The 22979-nt window shown below is 42.2% G+C and overlaps 1 protein-coding gene across 5 annotated transcripts; it reads left to right on the forward strand.

Moving 5' to 3' along the window:
• Positions 1 to 710: 710 nt before the first annotated feature.
• On the forward strand, positions 711 to 22302 carry ubxn4 (UBX domain protein 4). 5 transcript variants are annotated; one of them, XM_079170051.1, is made up of 13 exons: positions 711 to 918; positions 1488 to 1590; positions 4609 to 4637; positions 9375 to 9493; positions 9863 to 10016; positions 11308 to 11407; positions 11933 to 11987; positions 13138 to 13302; positions 18205 to 18332; positions 19180 to 19282; positions 19633 to 19764; positions 20399 to 20613; positions 21571 to 22302. In XM_079170051.1, the coding sequence occupies exons 1-13, from the start codon at positions 837 to 839 to the stop codon at positions 21692 to 21694; spliced, it is 1509 nt and encodes a 502-aa protein (XP_079026177.1). In that variant the 5' UTR covers positions 711 to 836; the 3' UTR covers positions 21695 to 22302. The 5 variants fall into 5 exon arrangements, with proteins under 5 accessions (XP_079026177.1, XP_079026179.1, XP_079026178.1 ...); XM_079170053.1 differs by having other exon boundaries at positions 20402 to 20613; XM_079170052.1 differs by having other exon boundaries at positions 11311 to 11407.
• Positions 22303 to 22979: the final 677 nt, after the last annotated feature.

The raw sequence follows: 22979 nt of genomic DNA on the forward strand, positions 1-22979 counted from the left end.
CCTTGACTGTAAATGCCCACCCGATTAATTTCAATAGACTAGGTGTCAAACTAAAATCAAAATTCTGTCACAATGACGTGTGGCCCTTGCTCCTGTTTTAAAATACGACAATGGTCACCGGTAAAAATACGTTAAAAACTGCAAAATGCAATAATGCAGAGACCATATGCTCTAAATGTGGATGTCTTCAAATAGTCGGTGAAAAAAACGCCTTTTAACGATCACTGTATTTGAAACGCCTTTTAAACCTAAAATGCTCAGTTAATATGTAGCAATTTACATATATATACGAACACATCTACATTTTCAAACAAATTGATAGATGATGTGACCGCATTTTAGCTGGTTGAAGAGAAGGCAAATGCGAATATCACCTATAGTTTTTCTACTAGGAATCAACGATGAAAACCTGGTTGGTGCTCACTGGGCTTCTTTTATAGGTTTCTTGGTTTGCTGGGTAGCGTAGTTCTTCTCCTAATGCAAATTTCGGATCATGCTGTCATGTCTTCAAATCTTACTTTCCGAAGATGTACTTTTGCAGTTGAGTAAAACAATCCAGACATTTTCTTTGTCTACTTTCATTGTATCATGTACATTTGTGTTAAAAATAAATCGAAACATAGGCCTATTATTTTTAGTATGAGAGATGACGGAACGGTCACATGACTCGTGGTGTGTGTTCCTGAGCTGTCTCACTCCTGCCGGCTGCTCCACGCACTGCTCGATGTTCAGGCTCGGATGTAGAAGCTGACAGACTGACCTCGCTTCATGAGTTTCTGTAGTTTAGGTGGATCACAGTGTCACCAAACAAGAGACAGACAACACAGCTCGTAAAGATGCTTTGGTTTGAGGGCTCAATTCCTGATGCCATTAACTTAGCTAAACAACGGGGCTCAGTCTTTGTCGTTGTCATTACAGGTATGTGTGTCGATTCGCGAGCTAGCTAACTCTAGCCTCCATAGGTAACGAGTAATTAAAAAAAACAGCTAAAGCCAGCTAGCCAGCTAGCCAGCTAGCCGTGGTTGTTGTCGTACTAAACCCTTGACCAGATAGCATAGCCAACCAGCTGCCAAAGACACGATAGGTTTCGTTATGCATGTTTGAGTAGGATGGCCCAAGAGGACAGAAGCAGTAACCTAAATATGTACAATGATGTGCTAGCGATGACGTTATATGTTCGCTTGTAGTGTTGCTTACTGGCCTATGGAACGCTAACGTCATGCTAATGTCTAACAGCCTAACCAGCTTAACTTAACGCTAGATAGAGGACGGGCCAGTGGGTGTTGGTCGTCCAGATACATGATTTTACAAGTTGTTTATTGATAGTTGGACGGGTAACGTTACAGTAACAAACCTTATCCGAGCCAGGTCGACTAATACGTCGCCAGTATGAGTTGGGTCATTATTGCGTCATAGGCTGGTGCGGTTAATGTGTTGGCAGTGAGCTGTAACTGAACCACTCTTGCTGTCACTGCCTCTTTCCTCAGACGAAGATGAACAGTCAGCACAGCTGATCTCCAGCTGGGAGGATGACACAGTGTCAGAGGAAGCAGAGAACTGTTGTGTGGCTATCAAAGTCGATGCCAAGAGGTACCGACGTGTTTATTGTACAGTGTACTGAATTTTAGTTTACTGTCTTCAAAATATACCCATCAGTCTCCCATAAGCAAAATATGATGCCCCACAGCTTTAAGTGCCTGTGACCTGAACAATCCTATTTCCTGGGGAAACTTGTCCAAGTAGTTTTGCAGTTGGCATTGGCTTACTTCAGTGGACTGAATTAAGCCAATGCTTGCCTGGCCTGTTTTGAAATTCAATTTGAAAAATTATCTGTCTCAAAAGTTGTTAGATGAACTTAAATTGGAAATCTTAAGTAACATTTTACATAATTTAGTTTTCCCTTAAAAAAAAAGAAATGTTATGTTAATACGAACTTCATTAGGTATAAATATTTTGGGAATGCGCCAATAGTCAACCCTGCAGTATCATTGCAATGTCGATATCAAGGTATTTGGTAAAATATTTTGTGATATTTGATTTTCTCCAGTCCTAGTTGCAAAGTCTTTTAGTTGCTCTCTGAGTTTGGGAAGCACAGAGAAGACATTTACTGATGATTTCTCCTCTGATCAACAGCTGTCTCCTCTGAGCTCACACACCGCTCTCTCTCTTTCCCTGCTCGCCCACTCACTCGCTACATTCAAGTCAGCCAAGTAGCACTTACAAGGAATTTGTCTTGGTGAATTGCTGCATAGCAATAAACGCAGTGCCAAAGTCTAAACACATAATATACATTAGGTTATTTTAGCTCGCATCTTTTTCAAAGGACCCGATCTTCCCCGTATTAACGACCTGAGGAAGTTAGTGAGTGGTGCTAACTAATCAAAGCTATACACCACCAATAGAGCAGCAACAGACCAGCATGCATGTAAACAAGGCCTGCTTAGCTACATAACAGTACTCAGTTTCACAAAAGACAACATGGAAAAAACCTTTTACTACATTACTCCAACCTGTGGACCTACAATCAAAGCCAGCCACATTAGCAACGCAGTTGTGTTATTCTGAATCCTACTGCTCTTCTTGGCAAGACTATGGAGCCAAATCCAGGCCAATAGTTTTGATCATTTGAAAAAACTCTTCGGTGGATCACAGTGTCACCACACGAGACAGACAACACAGCTCGTAAAGATGCTTTGGTTTGAGGGCTCAATTCCTGATGCCATTAACTTAGCTAAACAGCGGGGTTCAGTCTTTGTCGTTGTGTCTTTCTATACACCATATTCACATGAATGCAGTGGGAAAAAAACTGCGAGACTCTGAGCACCAGCTATCCTGAGGGAAACTTCGGAGGGAACCAGCTACTAGATGGTTTGATTAGTCTTTCGCCCCTATATCCAGGTCGGACGACCGATTTGCACGTCAGGACCGCTAGGGCCTCCACCAGAGTTTCCTCTGGCTTTGCGCTGGCCAGGCATAGTTCACCATCTTTCGGGTCCTTTCGCACATGCTCCACCCCGACGGTGCAGACGAGACGAGCCTGTTGTGTGCCAGACCCCGCGGGGCCGGGATCCCACCTCAGCTGGCATGCTGGCCCTCACTTTCCTTGCGCCACGGGTTAGTTTATTTTACTCTGCTTAGTAATATGCTTACATTTAGCTGATTGTCTAATCTGAGGTCATAGTCAAATGGCTTTTTGTCCCGGAGGATAAGGGCGTGGCTCCTCCAGTGAGGGGGGAGAGGGGCTCACGTTCTCAGGATCGGGTACCCCGCTGCGGTGGAGGGTCCCGGCAAAACCCCACCCAACCCTCTCAGACCCCTGCTAGAGCGTCCTGTCTGACTTACGCATGTGTAATACGGTCAGCACGGAGACGAGGCGTCCATCAGCAGCCGCGCCCGACTCATGCGGGCCTGACGGGGGCCCCACCCCGTCCCTGTGAGTGCGAAACGTCAGATATTAAAGCGCGGTTGTTGAACGGCACTATCTGGCATAGTTTATTGCTCTTATACTGCGATTCGTGCCAAGTACGGTCCAGAACAGCTTGCTAAACAGAACTTTGTCACTGACGTCAATCTTTTTACTTCCATCTACATGAATATGGTGTATAGAAAGTATTGAGTCATAATTCTCACTGTAGGCAACAGTGAGAATAGGCTGTAGGCCTGAAGGCAACGTGGTTGAGGAAGTCCTCAGCCTTCTTTGTTATGCTGTCACTCATGATTACACGCCCCTCTCAGTTGATGCCATGCCAGATCACAGCCAAAAGTCTGAAACTGAGGAAATACAATCTGCAAATGAAAAAAAGATCTGAAACGCAATAAAATATGATTTGAAACTGAAAATATTAAATCTGCAGCTAAAAAATATAAGAGTTCAATATTCAAAACAATTCCAGAACTGAATCAAAGTTTAGGCATTGACCTCGAGTAGTTGGGTCTGGAGAGCCCGTTGTTCAGGGCAATGTACCCAAACAAATCAAGTTACCACTACTTCAGGGAGCATGGACTCCTGGCCACTCCCAGCACTTGAATATTGCACAGGGGGCGGGTCTTGCCAAGAATATCAGTCGGATTCATAAATATACAGCTCAGTATGCCAATGTTAACAGGCAAACAGTCTGTTAAATAAACAGAAACAAATAGATAGCGAAGAAATCAAAATGGCGGACAGTGATAGCTTCAGCAGCTACTCCATGGGCAGGGTCACCTAGGTGGAGGACGTAGTTTACACAGGTTTTCTGATAGATGGAGCCGGACAGAATGAGAGAGAGGGTCTGTAGAGCAGAGACACATATTTGTCTTTTAAAAACCATGAAAAAGAACATTTAGCATAATATGTGATCTTTAAATTCCCTGATATTTGTTCTTTCAAAAGTAAATGAGTCTGCACCCTAGAATTCCTCTCTATTTTTCAGTTCACATCTGCCATTCTGAACTCACAACAGACTTCTGTCATTACCAGTAAAATCATTTTTACGATTTATCACAACAGCTACTTATTTAGCACAATCAATTTGACAGGTGTGTAAAGTAAATAGTTTTACATTAAAGAAAGGATGTGTTAATGTGTATTGAGATCCAACATATGATGCTGCAACATTTTTTCCACAGCGAGCCATGTGTGCAGTTCTCTCAGATCTGTATCTTTTTTGTCGTCTATTTTGTATACATTGTATATTTACAATTTCTTCTTTAGATGAATTAGTGTGGACCTACTTTTACTGACTAATCTCAGAGGCAAGTTAATAGTTGCACTACCCATTACATTGCTGTATTCATTGGACCGATAGCTACTCTTGACCTAAGCGACTACGTCTTATAGAGTTCAGAGCAGTGCTTTTGCATGTTTTAGACCATGAACCTCCTCTTTCAGGCTGAATTACACAAAACATTGTTATAAGAGAATGCATAAGACTAGATTCATCCAATAGATAAAATACCTCAACCATTAACAATATCATCTTGTCTGGCAGAAGTTTATATAATGTAGATATGATACTAGAGATGTCCCGAATAGGGTTGTCACGATACCAAAATTATGACTTTGATACGATACCTGCCATAAATATCATGATACCCGATACTTACGATACGATACCAGAATACGATATGATACCACAAATACGATATAATACCACAAATACGATACGATACTGGTATATTTATCTATAATAGTAATAAATAAAACATCTGTATGCTTCCCTTTTTTACCAGCTTGTTCCTGCCCTGCTTTTTGAACACTTAACAATTGACATTAATATTAGTATTAGCCTACAGCAAGATATTAATGAAAACTACCTGTCGTTCTTTGAACTCTTTGAAAAGTTGGGGGTGTCTGTCTGAAAGGTGCTTTGCCATGTTGGACGTGTTGCCTCCCTTGGTCTGTGGGGCTTTGAAACAAGTTTTGCAGACGGGTCTCTGTATGTCAGTGGGCTTTCCTTCACTGTCTGCAATGGAGCCAAAGTACTTCCACATTTCACTTCTGGCATCTTTTTTGCCAACAAGCCGAGGACGGTCGGCAAAAGCTCCTGCACTTGATGCCATGTCTCCCCTGCGATCACTCGCTGTGAGTGAGCGCTGCCTGTTGTGTGTGAGCGTTGGGCAGCCCCGTCCCCTTGCAGTCAATGCGTGCAGGCAGCATGACAGGGAGCGGAACAGTGAGTGCGCTCTGATCGCTCGCTATTTTAATGAAGTATCGATACTAAAAATATGCAAAATCGAATCGTTTTTCAACGTACGGGTACCGCGGTACCTTTTTAGTATCAATACACCGTGCAACATTAGTCCCGAATAGACGTGATACTAGATATTAAAGGAGCCCAGTCTAGCACTGTAAGCTGCTGAGGTGCATCTTCCTCAGGAATGACCTGATTAATGCGCTGGTTGTAAGCCTAAGTTACCGTACGTTACCATTGATGTTCGTTGCGTTAAGTACATCCACAGACAAGTTTTGTAGAATAGACATGATATTAGAGATGTCTTGAATAGACGTGATATTAGAGATGTCTTGAATAGACATAATATTAGAGATGTCCTGAATAGACATGATATTAGAGATGTCTTGAATAGACGTGATATTAGAGATGTCCTGAATAGACGTGATATTAGAGATGTCCTGAATAGACGTGATATTAGAGATGTCTTGAATAGACGTGATATTAGAGATGTCCTGAATAGACATAATATTAGAGATGTCCTGAATAGACGTGATATTAGAGATGTCTTGAATAGACACAATATTAGAGATGTCCTGAATAGACATGATATTAGAGATGTCTTGAATAGACGTGATATTAGAGATGTCCTGAATAGACGTGATATTAGAGATGTCCTGAATAGACATAATATTAGAGATGTCCTGAATAGACGTGATATTAGAGATGTCTTGAATAGACACAATATTAGAGATGTCCTGAATAGACATGATATTAGAGATGTCTTGAATAGACGTGATATTAGAGATGTCCTGAATAGACGTGATATTAGAGATGTCCTGAATAGACGTGATATTAGAGATGTCTTGAATAGACGTGATATTAGAGATGTCCTGAATAGACATAATATTAGAGATGTCCTGAATAGACGTGATATTAGAGATGTCCTGAATAGACATGATATTAGAGATGTCCTGAATAGACGTGATATTAGAGATGTCTTGAATAGACGTGATATTAGAGATGTCTTGAATAGACGTGATATTAGAGATGTCCTGAATAGACATAATATTAGAGATGTCTTGAATAGACATGATATTAGAGATGTCCTGAATAGACGTGATATTAGAGATGTCTTGAATAGACGTGATATTAGAGATGTCTTGAATAGACATGATATTAGAGATGTCCTGAATAGACATAATATTAGAGATGTCTTGAATAGACATGATATTAGAGATGTCTTGAATAGACATAATATTAGAGATGTCTTGAATAGACATAATATTAGAGATGTCCTGAATAGACGTGATATTAGAGATGTCTTGAATAGACGTGATATTAGAGATGTCTTGAATAGACGTGATATTAGAGATGTCTTGAATAGATGTGATATTAGAGATGTCCTGAATAGACGTGATATTAGAGATGTCCTGAATAGACGTGATATTAGAGATGTCTTGAATAGACGTGATATTAGAGATGTCCTGAATAGACATAATATTAGAGATGTCTTGAATAGACATGATATTAGAGATGTCCTGAATAGACGTGATATTAGAGATGTCTTGAATAGACGTGATATTAGAGATGTCTTGAATAGACGTGATATTAGAGATGTCTTGAATAGACGTGATATTAGAGATGTCCTGAATAGACATAATATTAGAGATGTCTTGAATAGACATGATATTAGAGATGTCCTGAATAGACGTGATATTAGAGATGTCCTGACTAGACGTGATATTAGAGATGTCTTGAATAGACATGATATTAGAGATGTCCTGAATAGACATAATATTAGAGATGTCTTGAATAGACATGATATTAGAGATGTCTTGAATAGACATGATATTAGAGATGTCTTGAATAGACATGATATTAGAGATGTCTTGAATAGACATGATATTAGAGATGTCTTGAATAGACATGATATTAGAGATGTCTTGAATAGACGTGATATTAGAGATGTCTTGAATAGACGTGATATTAGAGATGTCTTGAATAGATGTGATATTAGAGATGTCCTGAATAGACGTGATATTAGAGATGTCTTGAATAGACGTGATATTAGAGATGTCTTGAATAGACATAATATTAGAGATGTCCTGAATAGATGTGATTTTAGACATTTACTGACTTTACTGTGCTGCACTGTTTCTTTACTGTACTCTTTACTGTGCCCTAATGTGTTTCTTTACTTTACTCTATTGAGTTTCATCACTGTGTTTTATTACTGTTTAGGCCATGTCCAAACTACTCCGTTTCCATTTGAAAACACGTATGTTTTGCTACGTTGACACTGAGCGTCCACACTACGCCGGAGTTTTAGAACACCGAAAATGGATACGTTTAAAAAACGCTCCAGGGGACGGATACGTTTGAAAACTCTGGGGTTACCTTGTAGTGTAGACGCTCGTAAACACATAAGTTTGGAAACAATCTACTTTTTTGGTTCTTAGCAGTCATAACATGTCCTTCCCTGATTCATCATGCCCCTATCACGTGACCCTTTCCCGGATAATCCCAAACAACAACAACATTGATTACCGATCGACTACCAGGTTAATTCAACATGGACAACTGATTACAGGCGTTGCTGACCTTGTTGTCTTTACTAGCAGCTGTTGTTCAGTTAAAGTCTGCATTATTACGGAGGAAGCAGCTGTTATTGGAGCGATTAGTGAGCGGCGTGTCCAGCGGCGTTATCAGACCTACGGAGCGGACGTCTGAAGACACGGTTAGAGGCTTTAGGGAGGACGACGGACACAAAATGGAGGACTTTCCTTTCCTTATTGATGCTTATTTTGTTCTGTACAACTATTGTGGAGTCCACACACAAACTATAAAGGGACAAAAGCAGTAAATGCTCTCCAGTAGGACAGAGACTTCAGACACCAGCAGAGCTACGAGTGAGAACAGACAACGAAACCAGAGGGAACGAGTGAGAGACGTGTGTTGACCACATTTATGGACCATAATCTAGTAAACCTTTATGTATAAGTTTGATGTATGTGAGAGAGAGAAAGATAGAGCAAGCAGCGTTGTAGCTATGTCTGAAAAATAAAACTTCTAAAATGTTCCACGTAATGTGTCTCTTTGAGTTTATAGAGGCAGATTTTAGAGGAAGATCATTATTATTAAAGACTACTTTATTCATTTTCAGTTAGTCTGGACGGAGATCATTTCGAAAACGATGCTGAACCGTCGTGTGGACGTAGATCGTTTTTGTTTTAAACAAAAAAAACTTATTAGTGTGGATGTAGCTTTAGTGTGTTTCTTTACTGTGAATTTCTTTACTGTACTGTCATGTTTGTCAACGATGAGTTGAGTTTTTTGTTATATTCCTTGGGTGTGGTTTCATCTCTCAGCCCCTTGCCTACTCTTCAGCAGTTTAAATATTGTGCAGTGGGTGGACTTAGGCTCAAACCTACGGATGAAGTTACACTTTAAAGTATACATGGACAAACTCGGGTCATCTCTGTTTGATTAATTTATTATCTCGTAATTAGAACTTTGAGTCAGACTTTTGACAGGGCATCTCATAAATTAGTCTTACTAGGACTATTATCATTTTCATCATTCATTAGCTTTCAGTTATTTCTATGACTATGGCGGAGTTGTATGTGATCAGTGAAGAGTGCTATTTATACTATGTAAACGGAACAAAATGTCATTTGCTGCGAGCTTGTTCCTTAACCCCCCACCCCTACCCGTGTGAAGATCCAGTGGTGTGCATACCCTCCAGCTTCTTCATCGGGGAGAATGGGATCCCCCTGGAAGTCATTGCTGGCAGTGTGTCTGCTGAAGAACTGCTGAAAAGATTCAACAGAGTTAAGCAGGTACGGCCACAGAGGTTCAAACGGTGTGATTTGCAGGGAGCTCACTGTTTATTCAAACCTTTCACATGTTTGTATCTAGCTATCCACAGCACTCCAAGAAACACACGCATGGCAATGTTGATTGGTCAGTCACTACTTTGGTCCTGACAGAATTATCTCAACATTTTTATTTTTTATTTTATTGTATTTGAATTGCCATGAAATTCTCTACAGACCTTCGTGGTGCCCAGACAATGACTTTGCCATAGTTCAATTGAAATATATCCAAACCCTAAACATGAGGCCAGGACTCTTAACACCTGAGCTACTGCTAGTGAATCTACGTGGTGGTCTTTCTGGTAATGATCTTTCTCCCTGTTTTTCTGACAGATGCATGCTCAGCAGATTGGAGGTGGGGCAGTGTTATTAGAGGCAAGCGGTTCTGTGGAGGCCAGCCCACTCGATAGCACAGCTCCAGTCTCAGCTCCAGCAATGCCTGTTAGGTCAGCCACAGAATCTGCAGCAGTACCACAAACAGCAAAAGGTGAGTGAGCCTGGATCATATCCAGTACGTCCGAAAAGGAGAGTTCTGTGCACCTAATTTATTAGGGTACTTTTAGAATTGACTGCTTTTAATCAGTTTCCATTTTCAGCATGGGGAGTTAAAGGCACAGATGTTTTGGCTTTGCCGTCCTCATTGTCAGGTACAGCCACTGTAGAAGGCAGAGTGAAAAACTAGCTGTCATAGAAGTGGGAGACATGAAATAGATACCAGCATACATTTTAAAGACAATCTCTCAATATGGATTAGAGATGCTCCGATGGATTGGCCACCGATCAAAACCGGCATCTCCCGTGACGGGTGACCTGCCGATCAGTCTCATATTTTCCAATTTTGCCTTTCAAATCTACACAGGTGCTGCATGATGGTTTTACATTGTGAACGCGCGTGCGCGCGCGCACACACACACACACACACACACACACACACACACACACACACGCACACGCACGCATGCACGCACGCACGCACGCACGCACGCATCATGTCGCCTTGTGCTACCATAATGCATTGAGTTGGCAGTTGGGTGTGGGTTGATTGCTCATAACGGGCTGGGTGGGTTCGGGTATTGACAATACGGACAAAACAGTTTAATGTAAATGACGTAAGGGGTGTTGTTGTATAGATATGTTGCACTTGTTTTCTTCTGAGAAAGTAAAACATGTTAGATAATGTAAGATGTACTGCAATTCATTTTCAGTTTGCATTTTATTTGTCCAGTAACCTTTATTTTGAGATTTGTTTGAGTAACAGAAGGTCCTGTTACTTTGGTCAGTTTGGGAGGAAAAAGTGATTTAATAGTGAATGTTTTAATATGAACATACAAATGAATTTAAATTATTCCATGAAAGAGGAGACATGAGCCTGTATTAGTTTGATATAGTTGTAATATCACAGCTGAGCAAAGTGCATTAATGTCTTTCATTCTTTTCTTAGTAATGCAGCAACAGCGTTAGCTGACGTTGGCTAAAGCTAACATTAGCTATGCGTTTGTTTGCCAGATGATATTTGTGTTTGTCAGCTGAATGAGCTAGTCTGGCATACTGTGTAAAATCTTTGTTTTGGTTTTAGCACCACTGTGTGGCATAATAGGAACAGAAAAATATGATTAAAACGTTAATCACAATTAATTGTATGACAATTAATCATCAGCAAAAACGTCATGATTTTGGAAGACCTTTGGATGTGTAAATCAATGCAGGATGGTTAGACTTTGATTGCTTTGTGCTAACAAGGTGTTAATAAGCGAGTTAACTCAATTCTTTCCACACAGTAGCTGATAGCAGCCTTCCAGCCACAGTGACTCCTGCAGAGAATGCATCTTCAGATCATGCTACTGAGAGTGAAGGCAACCTGGATGCTAAGGTGGAAAGGTAGGAGCCTACATACATGTCAAGCTCTCAACATTCTAGACAGAAAATGTGCTATGTGTTGATGTGTTGGCAGAATACACACAACAAGGGTCTGCTTACTGAAGGTGCTGCCGGGCTCCGGTAAGCCTGCTGTCTCATTTGCGGTTGCCAGCGTTTCTGTCTTAGCGTACATTAGCTGCTCTTGCTTAACCCAGCTAATTTGCCAGGATACTGAATTTCATTACAGCTGGTTTCTAACTTTCATTCTGACCTTATTTCACTCATATTGAAGTTGTCAATATAATGTAAATCTATAAATCTAATTAAACTATGAATGGCTACATCAATCAATGACATATAACCTGAAGTTCAACCAACCAATCAGCCTATAGTTCTGTCCAGAATTGTTTAACTGCTAAGATTGTGATGAATTAAAAGAGAAATGACTCAATGTGAGGAAGGAAGTAGCATTCACACAGCCTGTCATCGTTACACTTATCACTGTAAAGGTAGATGTGATGTTTTCTCTTGATATTGTCCTGTCAGGTTAACCAAGAAACTGGAGGAGAGGCGAGAACAAAAGAAGAAAGGAGAAGAAGAGGTAAGGAGACGGCCTGTTTTGGGCTCAAGATAGTAGTTCATATTATTCATGGTTACATCCCCCCCATTATTTGAAATATAGAAATATTTGTTATTGAACACACATGATTCGATTCCTCCCAAAGCTGTAAGGAAACTAATTTGTTACCCTCTATCTTCAGTGTTAAACTGAATGTGTAGCGCTCCCTCAACTCCTCACACTTCATTTTGGTGTCGACCAGCGACAGTGAGCACGACAGCAATGAGAGCAGCTCAGCAGCTGCTCTGTAACCGCCTCACTCCATGCACACATCTCAGATCTACACAAGCTCAGCCCTCGCTGGTCTAAGTAACGCAGTCTGTGTCCATTAGAGCATCACTGAGGCACATATAAATATAAAGCAGAGCTTAACTGCTCCTGTTGATTAACATGTGTAACAGTCACTTGTCTTTTAAGAACTGTGTTCAGAACACACACATTTCTGAAACTCGTGTGTAGTGTGTTCTGTACTAGTACATCAAATATGTATAGTACACATTACTGTCACCTCACCTGAAGACATTTGATGTTTCCTCTCCCGTGAGTCCCAGTCTTGTGTCAAAGTCTGTTCTCCTTTCAATTCAATTCATTTTTGTATAGCCCAAAATCACAAATTACAAATTTGCCTCAGAGGGCTTTACAATCTGTACACATACGACATCCTCTGACCTTTGACCCTCACATCAGAACAGGAAAAACTCCCCAAAAAACCTTTAATGGGGGAGAAAAGAGGGAGAGACCTTAGGGAGAGCAACAGAGGAGGATCCTCTGTCAGGATGGACAGAAGTGTGATAGATGTCATGTGTACAGAATGAACAACATAACAGAGTTACAACACATTCAATGCATATGACAGAACCACGGCAGGAGGCAAGACCGTGAATATAATAGTAATAGTGTGCTACCTTCACAGCTCTCACATTAACAGCATCCTGTAATAACCACATGTGGCAGCAGAAGCTGCTGTCACCACTGCTTAACAAAAGTTACTTTAATGCAAAGAAAATACAAAGAAATACATAGCGTTTCATTGTTTTTACAAAAGCAGTTAGTTTACAGACTTTGTGCCAGTGTGTGCACGTTTGGATTCAAGCAGGGCCCCTGACCTACCTGTGTGTTGCCTGTGATTCAGAAGGAGATCCAAGCGGAAGTAGAGCGGCGGAAGATAGGGAAGGACGTGCTGGACTTGAAGAAGAAACAGGAAGGGGAGAGGACCAAGCGACTCCTGGAGGAAAGGAACAGGGAGAAGGCTGAGGAGAAGGCTGCCAGGGACCGGGTCAAACAGCAGATTGCCTTGGTAAGCTCATCTGTGTCTCTCATGTCTGCCCTACCTAAAGAGCACAGCACAGTTCGCAGGATTAAATGTGGAAGTGAAAACCAGTTGTCACGCTACTATATGACTCTGAAAATAACTGAGAATAGCAGTGGACAATTCTGGAAGCATTCACAACCTTTGGTCTTCAAAATCTTTATGTAGTGTGCCTTGTGCACAACAAGGCAACACTTCTCGTTGGGCATATTCTTGTTCTTCATCTTTCATATGGAATTTGGCTCCGCTACTTGTCACGCACCACATTGCCAACACGTGCATCATAAATCCATCAAAATGTGTGGAATGATCGTGTGGTGTGCTATCTCAAAGATTTGCCAAACCTCAAAAACTATGATCACTTTCCATAATGGGAAGTCGTTGTGAACAGAGCTCAAACCCACCCCTGTTTGGGGCTATGGGTGGGCGATATATTGAATATACTCAATGTATTGCAGCTTGCTCTACGTGGGATGTTGTAAATGACTATATCACAACATCAAGTACAAATATTAATTATCAACTCATTTTTTGAAAAGCGTTTTGCTTCTCCCTCTCACAAATACTCTCCCGGGTGATGGCGTGTGGCCCGTATATCACGTAACGTGTGTGTGTGTGTGTGTGCGTGTGTGCGTGCGCCGTTTGTTTTGTGTGTTTGAGAGAGTCTTGCCACCCACCTGAAGCTTTGCTGTAAACATTTCAGAGGGAACTGCAGCCATAAAGTGACTTAAATCAGCAGTGAGGGATATAAAATGATTAATTACACAGTTTAACCATCATAGTGTGATGACTGCTGATCGTCATCGGCCTAGATTCAGTAAAAGTATGCGATGTGGAGATCGGCATTGATGATTTCTAGTTGCTGGTGTGATAACGATACATGTCAATAACAAATCTGTGTTAAAATCGACAGGAGAGCTGGTTACGCTAGTAAGGTTGACAGCAACACTGTTATTAAGTACGTAGCAGAGGCGCACTCTTTACTTGCATTATAGTGCGTTCAAGCTCCATTCAGTAAAAATGAGTATTGGACGAAAGTAAATTCTAATCATGTGTTCAAATGTAATCTTGTAAAATGTAGCTTTCTGGTGAGAAACTTTCATAAATCCAGTTGTTTGAAGGAGATGTTTTCGCAGCAACATAATAAGAGATGAATTATGAGCTGTTTAACTTCCTACACTAGGTCTTAACAGTTTATAATACATAAATAAAATACAATAAATCAATGAAAATACAATCTTTTATTTCCTAATCATTTTAATTGTGTGTTTTTATGCAAATCCCCACCATAGAGGAGTAAAACAAAGTAAAGGAAATAGTTGATTAGTGGGAAACTGATATTGCCTCTGACAATAATCGTGAAGCAATGGTGGTGACATCCCTAATTGCAAATACCAACTTTTGGTAGCAACTACTTTTTCAGTCCACTAGAGCAGCGTACCGGTCATTCGGTACCGGGCCGCAGAGAAAGAATAAATATTATAATATTTCCGTTTTATTGATTATCAGAGTCTGAAAGAAGTTTTATTTTGAAAAATAATAATAATATTTTAATTTTATATAGCGCTTTTCTAAGTACCCAAAGACGCTTTACATAGGGCAGAGACAAACAAAACAAACACAAAAAGAAAAACAGAGGAGCAATCTAAACAAACAAACAGAACATTTTTTGGTAAAAAAAAAAACGGACTGGAGAAGCTGTGTGGAATGGGTCATGTAGTGGAGGGTGCAGGGGTTAGCAGGTGAAGGCGAGTTTGAAGAGGTGGGTTTTGAGGGCTTGTTTGAATGATGATAGGGAGGGAGCCTCACGGATGTGGATGGGGAGGGCGTTCCAGAGGGGGGGTGCAGCAGCTGAGAAGGCCCTGTCACCCCAGGTCCGGTGCTTGGTCCTGATGGTCTTCAGAGCGTTTGCATCGGCGGACCTGAGACAACGGGTTGGGGCATGGAGGGGGAGGAGGTGTGAAAGGTAGGGAGGGGCCAGATTGTTTAGGGCTTTGTAGGTGGTGAGTAATATTTTAAAGTCTATTCTGTATTTGACAGAATAGACTTCACTGAAATGTATTCTTTCAGTGGAGGTTGCGAAGGACCGGGGTGATGTGCTCATAGCGGTGGGTGGAGGTGAGCAGTCGAGCGGCAGAGTTCTGAACATATCTGAGTTTATTGAGGATTTTGTTGGGAGAGCCATAGAGGATGCTGTTGCAGTAGTCGAGTCTGGAGGTTATGAGGGCATGGATGAGAATTTCAGTGGTGGCAGAGGACAGGGAGGGCCGGAGGCGTGCAATGTTCCTGAGCTGAAAGAAGGCAGTTTTGGTGATGTGGTTGGCGTGGGGTAGGAAAGAGAGGGTGGAGGGGGTGACGATGGAGCCATCAATGTTGAGAGAGAAGGGCTGGGCTGAGCAGGTGAGGGAGTTTGGGCCGATGATGAGTATTTCAGATTTATTGCAGTTGAGTTTGAGAAAGTTCTGTTGCATCCATGATTTTATATCAGTGAGAAAGGAGGAGAGAGTGGAGTGGGTGACTGAGGTGATGGTCTTGGAGGAGAGGTAGAGTTGGGTGTCGTCAGCGTAACAGTGGAAATCAAGACCATGACGACGGATGATTTGTCCAAGGGGAAGGATGTAAATGATGAAGAGAAGGGGACCAAGAACGGAACCTTGAGGGACACCGTGGGTGACTGGGGAGGTAAAGGATTTACAGTTGTTTATTGCAATGAATTGATGTCGGTCTGAGAGATATGAGGTGAACCAGGAGAGGGCAGTGCCAGTTATGCCAAGGGAGTACTGGAGACGTGAGAGGAGGATGGAGTGGTTGATAGTGTCGAAGGTGGTGCTGAGGTAACCGGATTCTCTCCCAATTTCATCCGCTTGTGGCTCTTGACTTGTCAAGACGCTTGTCTCAGTCACGTGATACGTTACCTCAAAAATTAAGCCCACAAACTAGCGACAATGAGTAGAACACTTCTGGAGAGCTTCTTTGCAAAGAGGAAAGGCCACTAAGGAGACTGAAGAAGAGCCTACATCTTCCAAGAAAAAAGCTTAATTTAACAGACAATATCAGGAGTCTAATTGAATATCAGGAGTCATTCTGACGCGCCAAGCCCGCTCTGCAGAATATGTGGCGACAGAGGAAGATCAGCTGCTGGAGATTGTAAATGACGGTGGCCTTAAAGTATGTTTGAGACAACAACTCTGCTGGTGTTTTGGATTAAAATCAAGGCTCAATATCCTGAGATCGCCAGAAAAACACTGAAAACCCTGCTTCCATTTCACACATCCTCTTTGTGAAGCGGGATGTTCTGCAGTGACAGCAATCAATTGTCAATTATTGTCAGTTGTATTTATTTATGCATTTTAGATTTGTTTTCATGCCGGTCGTATCATTTTATTTCGTCCTGTGTATCCGCCACACCTTGAAGGCCGGTCTGTGAAAATATTGTCTAACATGAAACCGGTCCGTGGTGCAAAAAAGGTTGGGGACCTCTGAGCTAGAGGGTGCTGAGTTTTTTTCTTGGTGCTAAAGTCGGTGGAATTGAACTCTGTAGACCAGAGGTCTAGACGGCGTTGTATCTGGACCCACAGCTAAAACCAATGGATAATTGAGAATTATTACATTTTGACAGAGCGCCTCTATTTGAACCTGCTCAGCTTTTTCAGCCTCTACGGTACTCGTTCAGCGGTCCTGGAAACACACCAATCAATTACATGCATTATACATTTTCTCACGTGATGCTACTCTGCCAATCACATATGTGTATTTCGATAATTATCGCCCTCAACTCGAGTGAGATAAAGACACGGCAGAGACGGGGAGAGAAAAGTGGACAACGAGACCAGACTCTATGTTCACTCTATCAACTAATCACTCTATCAGTAATGGTAAATTGTAAATAGACTGTACTTGTATAGTGCTTTCTGACCACTCAAAGCTCTTTAACACTACATGTCATCATTCATCCATTCACACCCATTCACACCCTGATGACAGGGCTACCATGCAAGGTGCCACCTGCCCATCAGAACTAACTAACAGTCATACAACACCGTAGGCACAGCTATGGGAATTTTTGGGGTTAAGTGTCTTACCCAAGAACACATGGACATGGACTAGAGGAGCTACTTCAATCCTCTGTTTGAAGGACGACCCTGCTCTCCACTGAGCCACAGTCACACTTTCAGAAATATTCCACATTTTCTGGGGGAAAATATAAATAAATATATATAGCATGTTCAGAATAGAACATTTAGAACCCTGGTGCTTTACAGCTCTCCTCGCCCAGACCTCGGCACTTAGAGCTCACTTCATCCTCTCTCCTGCTGCCGGTGAAACTGTCGTGTGGTGCATGCGTGTGGTGATGTCAGCAACCCACCGACCTGTCCTCAAACGTGGGTGGGACTTTCGTCAACTCCATTCATAACTATTCATCCAATGTGTTTCTGATTAAATTGCTTTCAACAGCACAGAGTTCTTCATAGATCTAGCCTCTTAATTTAGCTCTCAGCGCACCAGACGGATGCTTCTAACTTTCAAATGTAGGCTACAAAATGTCCTTTCTAAACGCATGATGCTTCCAAAGTCACTGAGTAATTGTTTTCAATAGTTGTGATCTCAATACCAAAATAATGGTGTTGATGGTTTTTGCCATCAGCCCTGTTGGTGAGTATGACATGTCTGTGTTGTACTAATGGAGTAGTGCTGTGGAGATGTATATGCAGGAGTTCTGTGAGCTATTGCAGTTCTAGAATGATCAGGGTTCAGTCTTTATTTGTTTGTGTGGAAACATCAGCAAAGGGAGGAATCAAAGAGATTTAAGTTTTGGTGTCAGTTCTAAAACTCAGGTGATTTTAAGCTCTACCAAGAGGATTACATGAGGTTTGTCCCTCTGTCCTGCAGGACCGAGCTGACAGAGCAGCTCGCTACACCAAAACCCAGGAGGAGGACAAGACTGCCAAGCAGGCCCTACTGCAGGCCAGACAGGCAGAGCAGGAGGCCAGGAAGGAGGCAGTGGTCAGGGAGAGGAGGTAAAGGAGACAAAGGAGTCATATCTACACAAACTGTTGTAGCTGCCAGCACTGCAGGATGCGTAGCCTAAACAATGATCATCCTGGAGTGTACATGTCAAAATAAAACCAATTCTGTTTATTCCTTTTACACAAAGACATTTTGACATATAAAAGGCTGAATTTTCTGAAAAAAATGTACTCATTGCTGAAATCGAGCAGAGGAAACATTTGAAACAAATGAAATATTGAAACAGTTAAAGTTTCAGTCAAAATACAAACCGTGAAAGAGCAGCTATAATGGAGGTGCTGAAAGAAGTTCGGTTTGAGTAGTGAAACTATTGAATTGTCAATTGAAGAGCTGAAAGCAGTCGAACATGAACTCAAATGCTCCAATATATATAATTGCTTCCCTTGGTCCGGTCCAAATGAACATGTGTTAGCATTCTGTCCACTCATGTTGAATATTTCAATAATTATTAACGATGTTAATTTTTAAAAAAGCACGTCGTCCTTAAAGAAGCTGCACATGTTGAAGTTTCAGGTCAGTGGGACTCTTGCATGTAATGTCTACTGTGAAAAATGGTCTAAATGCTTTTTAGAAAGCCTTTCCACTGGTGTACAATTACTGATGAACGGCTCATTCACCAAATACACATGCTGCTAATACTGAACAACACAAGGCCACATGAGAGGGAAAGGACTAACACAGAAGATTCACAAGATGGAATTACTGTGAAATATGTTGAGTTTTACCGTGTGTGTGTGTGTGTGTGTGTGTGTGTGTGTGTGTGTGTGTGTGTGTGTGTGTGTGTGTGTGTGTGTGTGTGTGTGTGTGTGTGTGTGTGTGTGTGTGTGTGTGTGTCAGTACCATAGCGAGGATACAGTTCCGCCTCCCAGACGGCTCCTCCTTCACCAACCAGTTCCCCTCACAGAGCAGACTGCAGGAGGCTCGCCACTTTGCTGTTCAGGTCTGAACAAAGTATTTTCATACTGCCGCTGTGCTTCTGCTCCGTGGTGGTTTATTTTCACATGAGTTGCTCAAGGGAATAAATCACTCTTTTCTCTACAAGTCCAGGGTTCACCATCACCATAAAATACGTTTTTAATCATAGAACTGGGGAAAATGGATCATTCTGATGAACCTCTGTTATACTTGTGGTCACCAAGGTTAACAGTGAGCCAGAAAAGGTTAATCAATCCCAAAGACAGCAGGATGCTGGTGCTGCAGGCCCCTGGTGGTGTTGAATCTCTGTGACCCAATGTTTCCACATCACACGGTCACACCTGTGAGTACACTTTTGTGCTGGTTCTGTCTCAGGAAGTTGGAAACCGCTACGGAAACTTCTCCCTGGCGACCATGTTCCCTCGGCGGGAGTTCACCAGTGAAGACCTGGACAAGACTCTGCTGGAGCTGGACCTGGCTCCAAGTGCTTCCATCGTGCTTCTGCCAGTGAGTAGACCACCTTCCATGTGTCACCCACTCTTCACGTAACCTAGTCGTCCCTGAAGCATACAAGTAGACCAAAGCAGTGTGCTGCGCAGGAGAGACACCTGATGTATATGTGTGACCTTATGCCACTGTGTTTTAGGAACGTTTCACCACTTTATTTACCTGTAATAAAGCCATTTGTTATCTCAAATAGCATGCATATTGGATCACTTTCTAGATTGTATTCATTTATTGTCTCTATTTTGCACTTGAGACATAAAGGAGAGAAGTCAGACTAGTGTGGTCCCTCCTAACTTAATCTCTTATCTGTAAATAAGAGAAAAATACCTCTGTTTGAAAATGGTGTCTTTTGGTTAATTGACTAAAAGACGTTGAAGTGGGTCCGTGTAAATCACACATCACATCAGAAATCTGTGGACCTGGCAAGAAATCAGGTTGATGACGATCAGAGTGAGGCTTTAGGCCGCCGTCCTCTACTTTCATTCAACACTTCTACAGGAATGCTTCAGTATTTTGACTAATGATCTGATGTTCAGTCCCAAGTCTGTGCGATAGTGCAGTGCTGGAGTCGGCATGAGGTTAGCCTAGCTTATATTCCTTAAATTGCTCATTATTTGGATGCTCTCCCTTCTAGCAGTCCAGCCGGCCCGCTAACACAGTGGTCCAGTCCTCTGATGGTAGTATCTGGGCCGTTCTGGGCACACTCATCTACCCTCTGCTGGCTGTGTGGAGATTCCTCAGCTCCTTCCTCTTTGCTACCCCGCCCCCTCCCGGAGCAGCATCCAGAGGCCCTGGCCAGCCGTCCGGCTCCTACACCAACTCAGCATCAGCCTCCGACAAAGCAAAGAGGTACATTTCAGATCCAAGTACATGTAGTATGCAGTATGTGCAGTCTGGGGAACATAACATCAAGACTGTGGCTCAGTGAGAGCAGGGTCGTCCTTCAATCAGGGGATCGACGGTTCGATCCCCGGCTCCGCTAGTCCATGTCGGCGTGTCGTGGGCAAGAAACTTAAGCCCAAAATTGCTTGCGTAGCTGTGCCTACGGTGTGTGAATGTTAGTTGGTCCTCATAGCCCTGTCATCAGTGTGTGAATGGGTGAATGATGACATGTAGTGTTAAAAGAGCTTTGAGTATTCAGAAGACTAGAAAAGAGAAAATACAAGTACAGTCCATTTACCATTTACATCTACAAGTGGCATTGTGACTGAATTGAGGAGCTGTCAGAGAATGCTGACCCCAGCAGTCTGTAAGGATGTGATTCATGGAGCGTTGTTGAAATGGAAGACCTGTTAATTTTGTTGACCAATCATTTTAGTCAACATTTTTTCTTGACAAAATATTGACTAATGCATGATGACGAAATCTATTGACACTTAATAATAAAACGAGACGAAAATGTTAAGGAAGAGATCCAATCGGAACTCATTTCCTCCATGCTGGTGCTTCCCAACCTTCCCGAGTTGGGCCTGGGTGAAGGGGGCTCGCGGGTCGGGCCGCGGACTTGGTGCTCTTTTCACCCTCTCGTCCTGCTCCGGGGCGGACTGTCCTCAGTGCGTCAGGGGTCTTTGGCAATGTTCTGCAACCCACCGTTTCAGGATAGAACACAATCCCAAGGCACTGTTGAATTCTACACACGGTATTTGGTGCCTTAATTAAGACACCACTGTTACTGATGACTCACTCATTATACTCATTATTTGGTGTGGTGTGTAGCTTATGGTGGCTGTTGCTGCTGTTGTCTGACACTTTGATATTATTGAGTCAGTTAGGTTTGTATTCACTCACTGTGTGTCCTACCATCAGAGAAACTGTGGAGAAGCGGCCCAAGGACTTCAAGAAGGATGGGAAAATCTGCCGGCTCCGGACTCAGGAGGACAGCGAGGACGAAAACAACACCTGGAACGGGAACTCCACCCAGCAGATGTAGAGCAGAAACAGCAGTGTGAATAGTTCAGTGTGATCAGTTCAAGGTTTCTGTTCTCTCCTCCTCTTACTGTCTCCAGGTCTATCCCCTGCACCTCGCCTGCATGGGTACATCTTAATAATCAACAGAACCTCCTTTGGGCTCCAGATGAGTGTTTTTGTGCTGATTATGACGTGATAGTGTCTCCTAACCCGGGCTCAGGCTACACCAGCTCAGTCGATCAGACGCGCTAATAAATGAGCATATGGACAGTAAGCAGTTGACCTGAAGATCTTGTAATCTGAGCCTGGCTTCACATTGTTATGACTCACTGTGATTTGGAAACATTTAACTTTTGAAAAGTGGTTGGCTGATTGCCAGTGACCCATGCAGATTATTACCTAACACTGGGATGACAACATTTTTGTTTTAGATGTATGAAATATTTCATCAAACAGCTTGCAGCTGCTGGCTGAGGACTATGCATCTGTTGCTGTTGGAGTTCTACCAAGGTGGTGGTGGCACACACACACACACACACACACACCTTGGCATTATGTGTCTCTATTTGTAGACAATGGGTGTAGTTCTCCTCATCCAACAATGAAAATTAAAGCAGCCTGTTTTTCAAAAAAGCCCCTGAAACGTGTCTTGTTTGTTTGTTATCCAGGCTGACATGGGTCCTGTAGTGGGAAGCAGCTTAGTGAGGTAACTTCAGGGTTAACTCTGGGTTTCAGTCCTACGCCAGCAGCTCACTCCCTCCTGGGAGATCACCATGGTTACTGCTCCAGAACAGGTGATGTTAAAGATAAGAGATCAACTCTTATAACTGCAGCGCATACCGAGCAATCAGAGCTCTGATCATGGATCAGGCTCATAGTTCCTGAGCATGGGTTTTGATGAGTTACATCATTTAAATCTCCCCTCAAACATTTAAGCTATTAAATAATGTCCAGTGTTCAATAGACACCATGATCATATTATTATTATATGGCTTGTTAAATAATGACTTCACAATTAGAATTTCAATAAATACATAGGCAAATAATAAATGAATAATACAAACATTCTGCCTGTAGAAATCTAAACAGAACACAGTATAAAGACGCCTTCAGCAAAAAGAAACATTAAATTGACTTCTAAAGACTTGGAGTTCTACACGGAAATGTACCAGCAAAAAAGGAGTGCACAATGTAAACAAGCTGAAAGGTGTATGAGAAACATGAGCCTTGATGACATCAAATGAAAATGTCAATTCAGTGAATGCTGAGCTTTCTATATTCATCAAGTGCTACCAGGACGCAAATGA

Source organism: Pholis gunnellus (assembly GCF_910591455.1).
Source record: "Pholis gunnellus genome assembly, chromosome: 12".
Lineage (NCBI taxonomy): Eukaryota > Metazoa > Chordata > Actinopteri > Perciformes > Pholidae > Pholis > Pholis gunnellus.

What these genes read in the sequence shown, in the direction of transcription:
- ubxn4 (XM_079170051.1), top strand. Translation starts at nt 837, where the DNA reads ATGCTTTGGTTTGAGGGCTCAATTCCTGATGCCATTAACTTAGCTAAA. An exon ending in CTTTGTCGTTGTCATTACAG is followed by an intron (nt 919 to 1,487) that starts GTATGTGTGTCG and finishes CTCTTTCCTCAG; the next exon opens with ACGAAGATGAACAGTCAGCA. An exon ending in CTTCCATCGTGCTTCTGCCA is followed by an intron (nt 19,765 to 20,398) that starts GTGAGTAGACCA and finishes TCTCCCTTCTAG; the next exon opens with CAGTCCAGCCGGCCCGCTAA.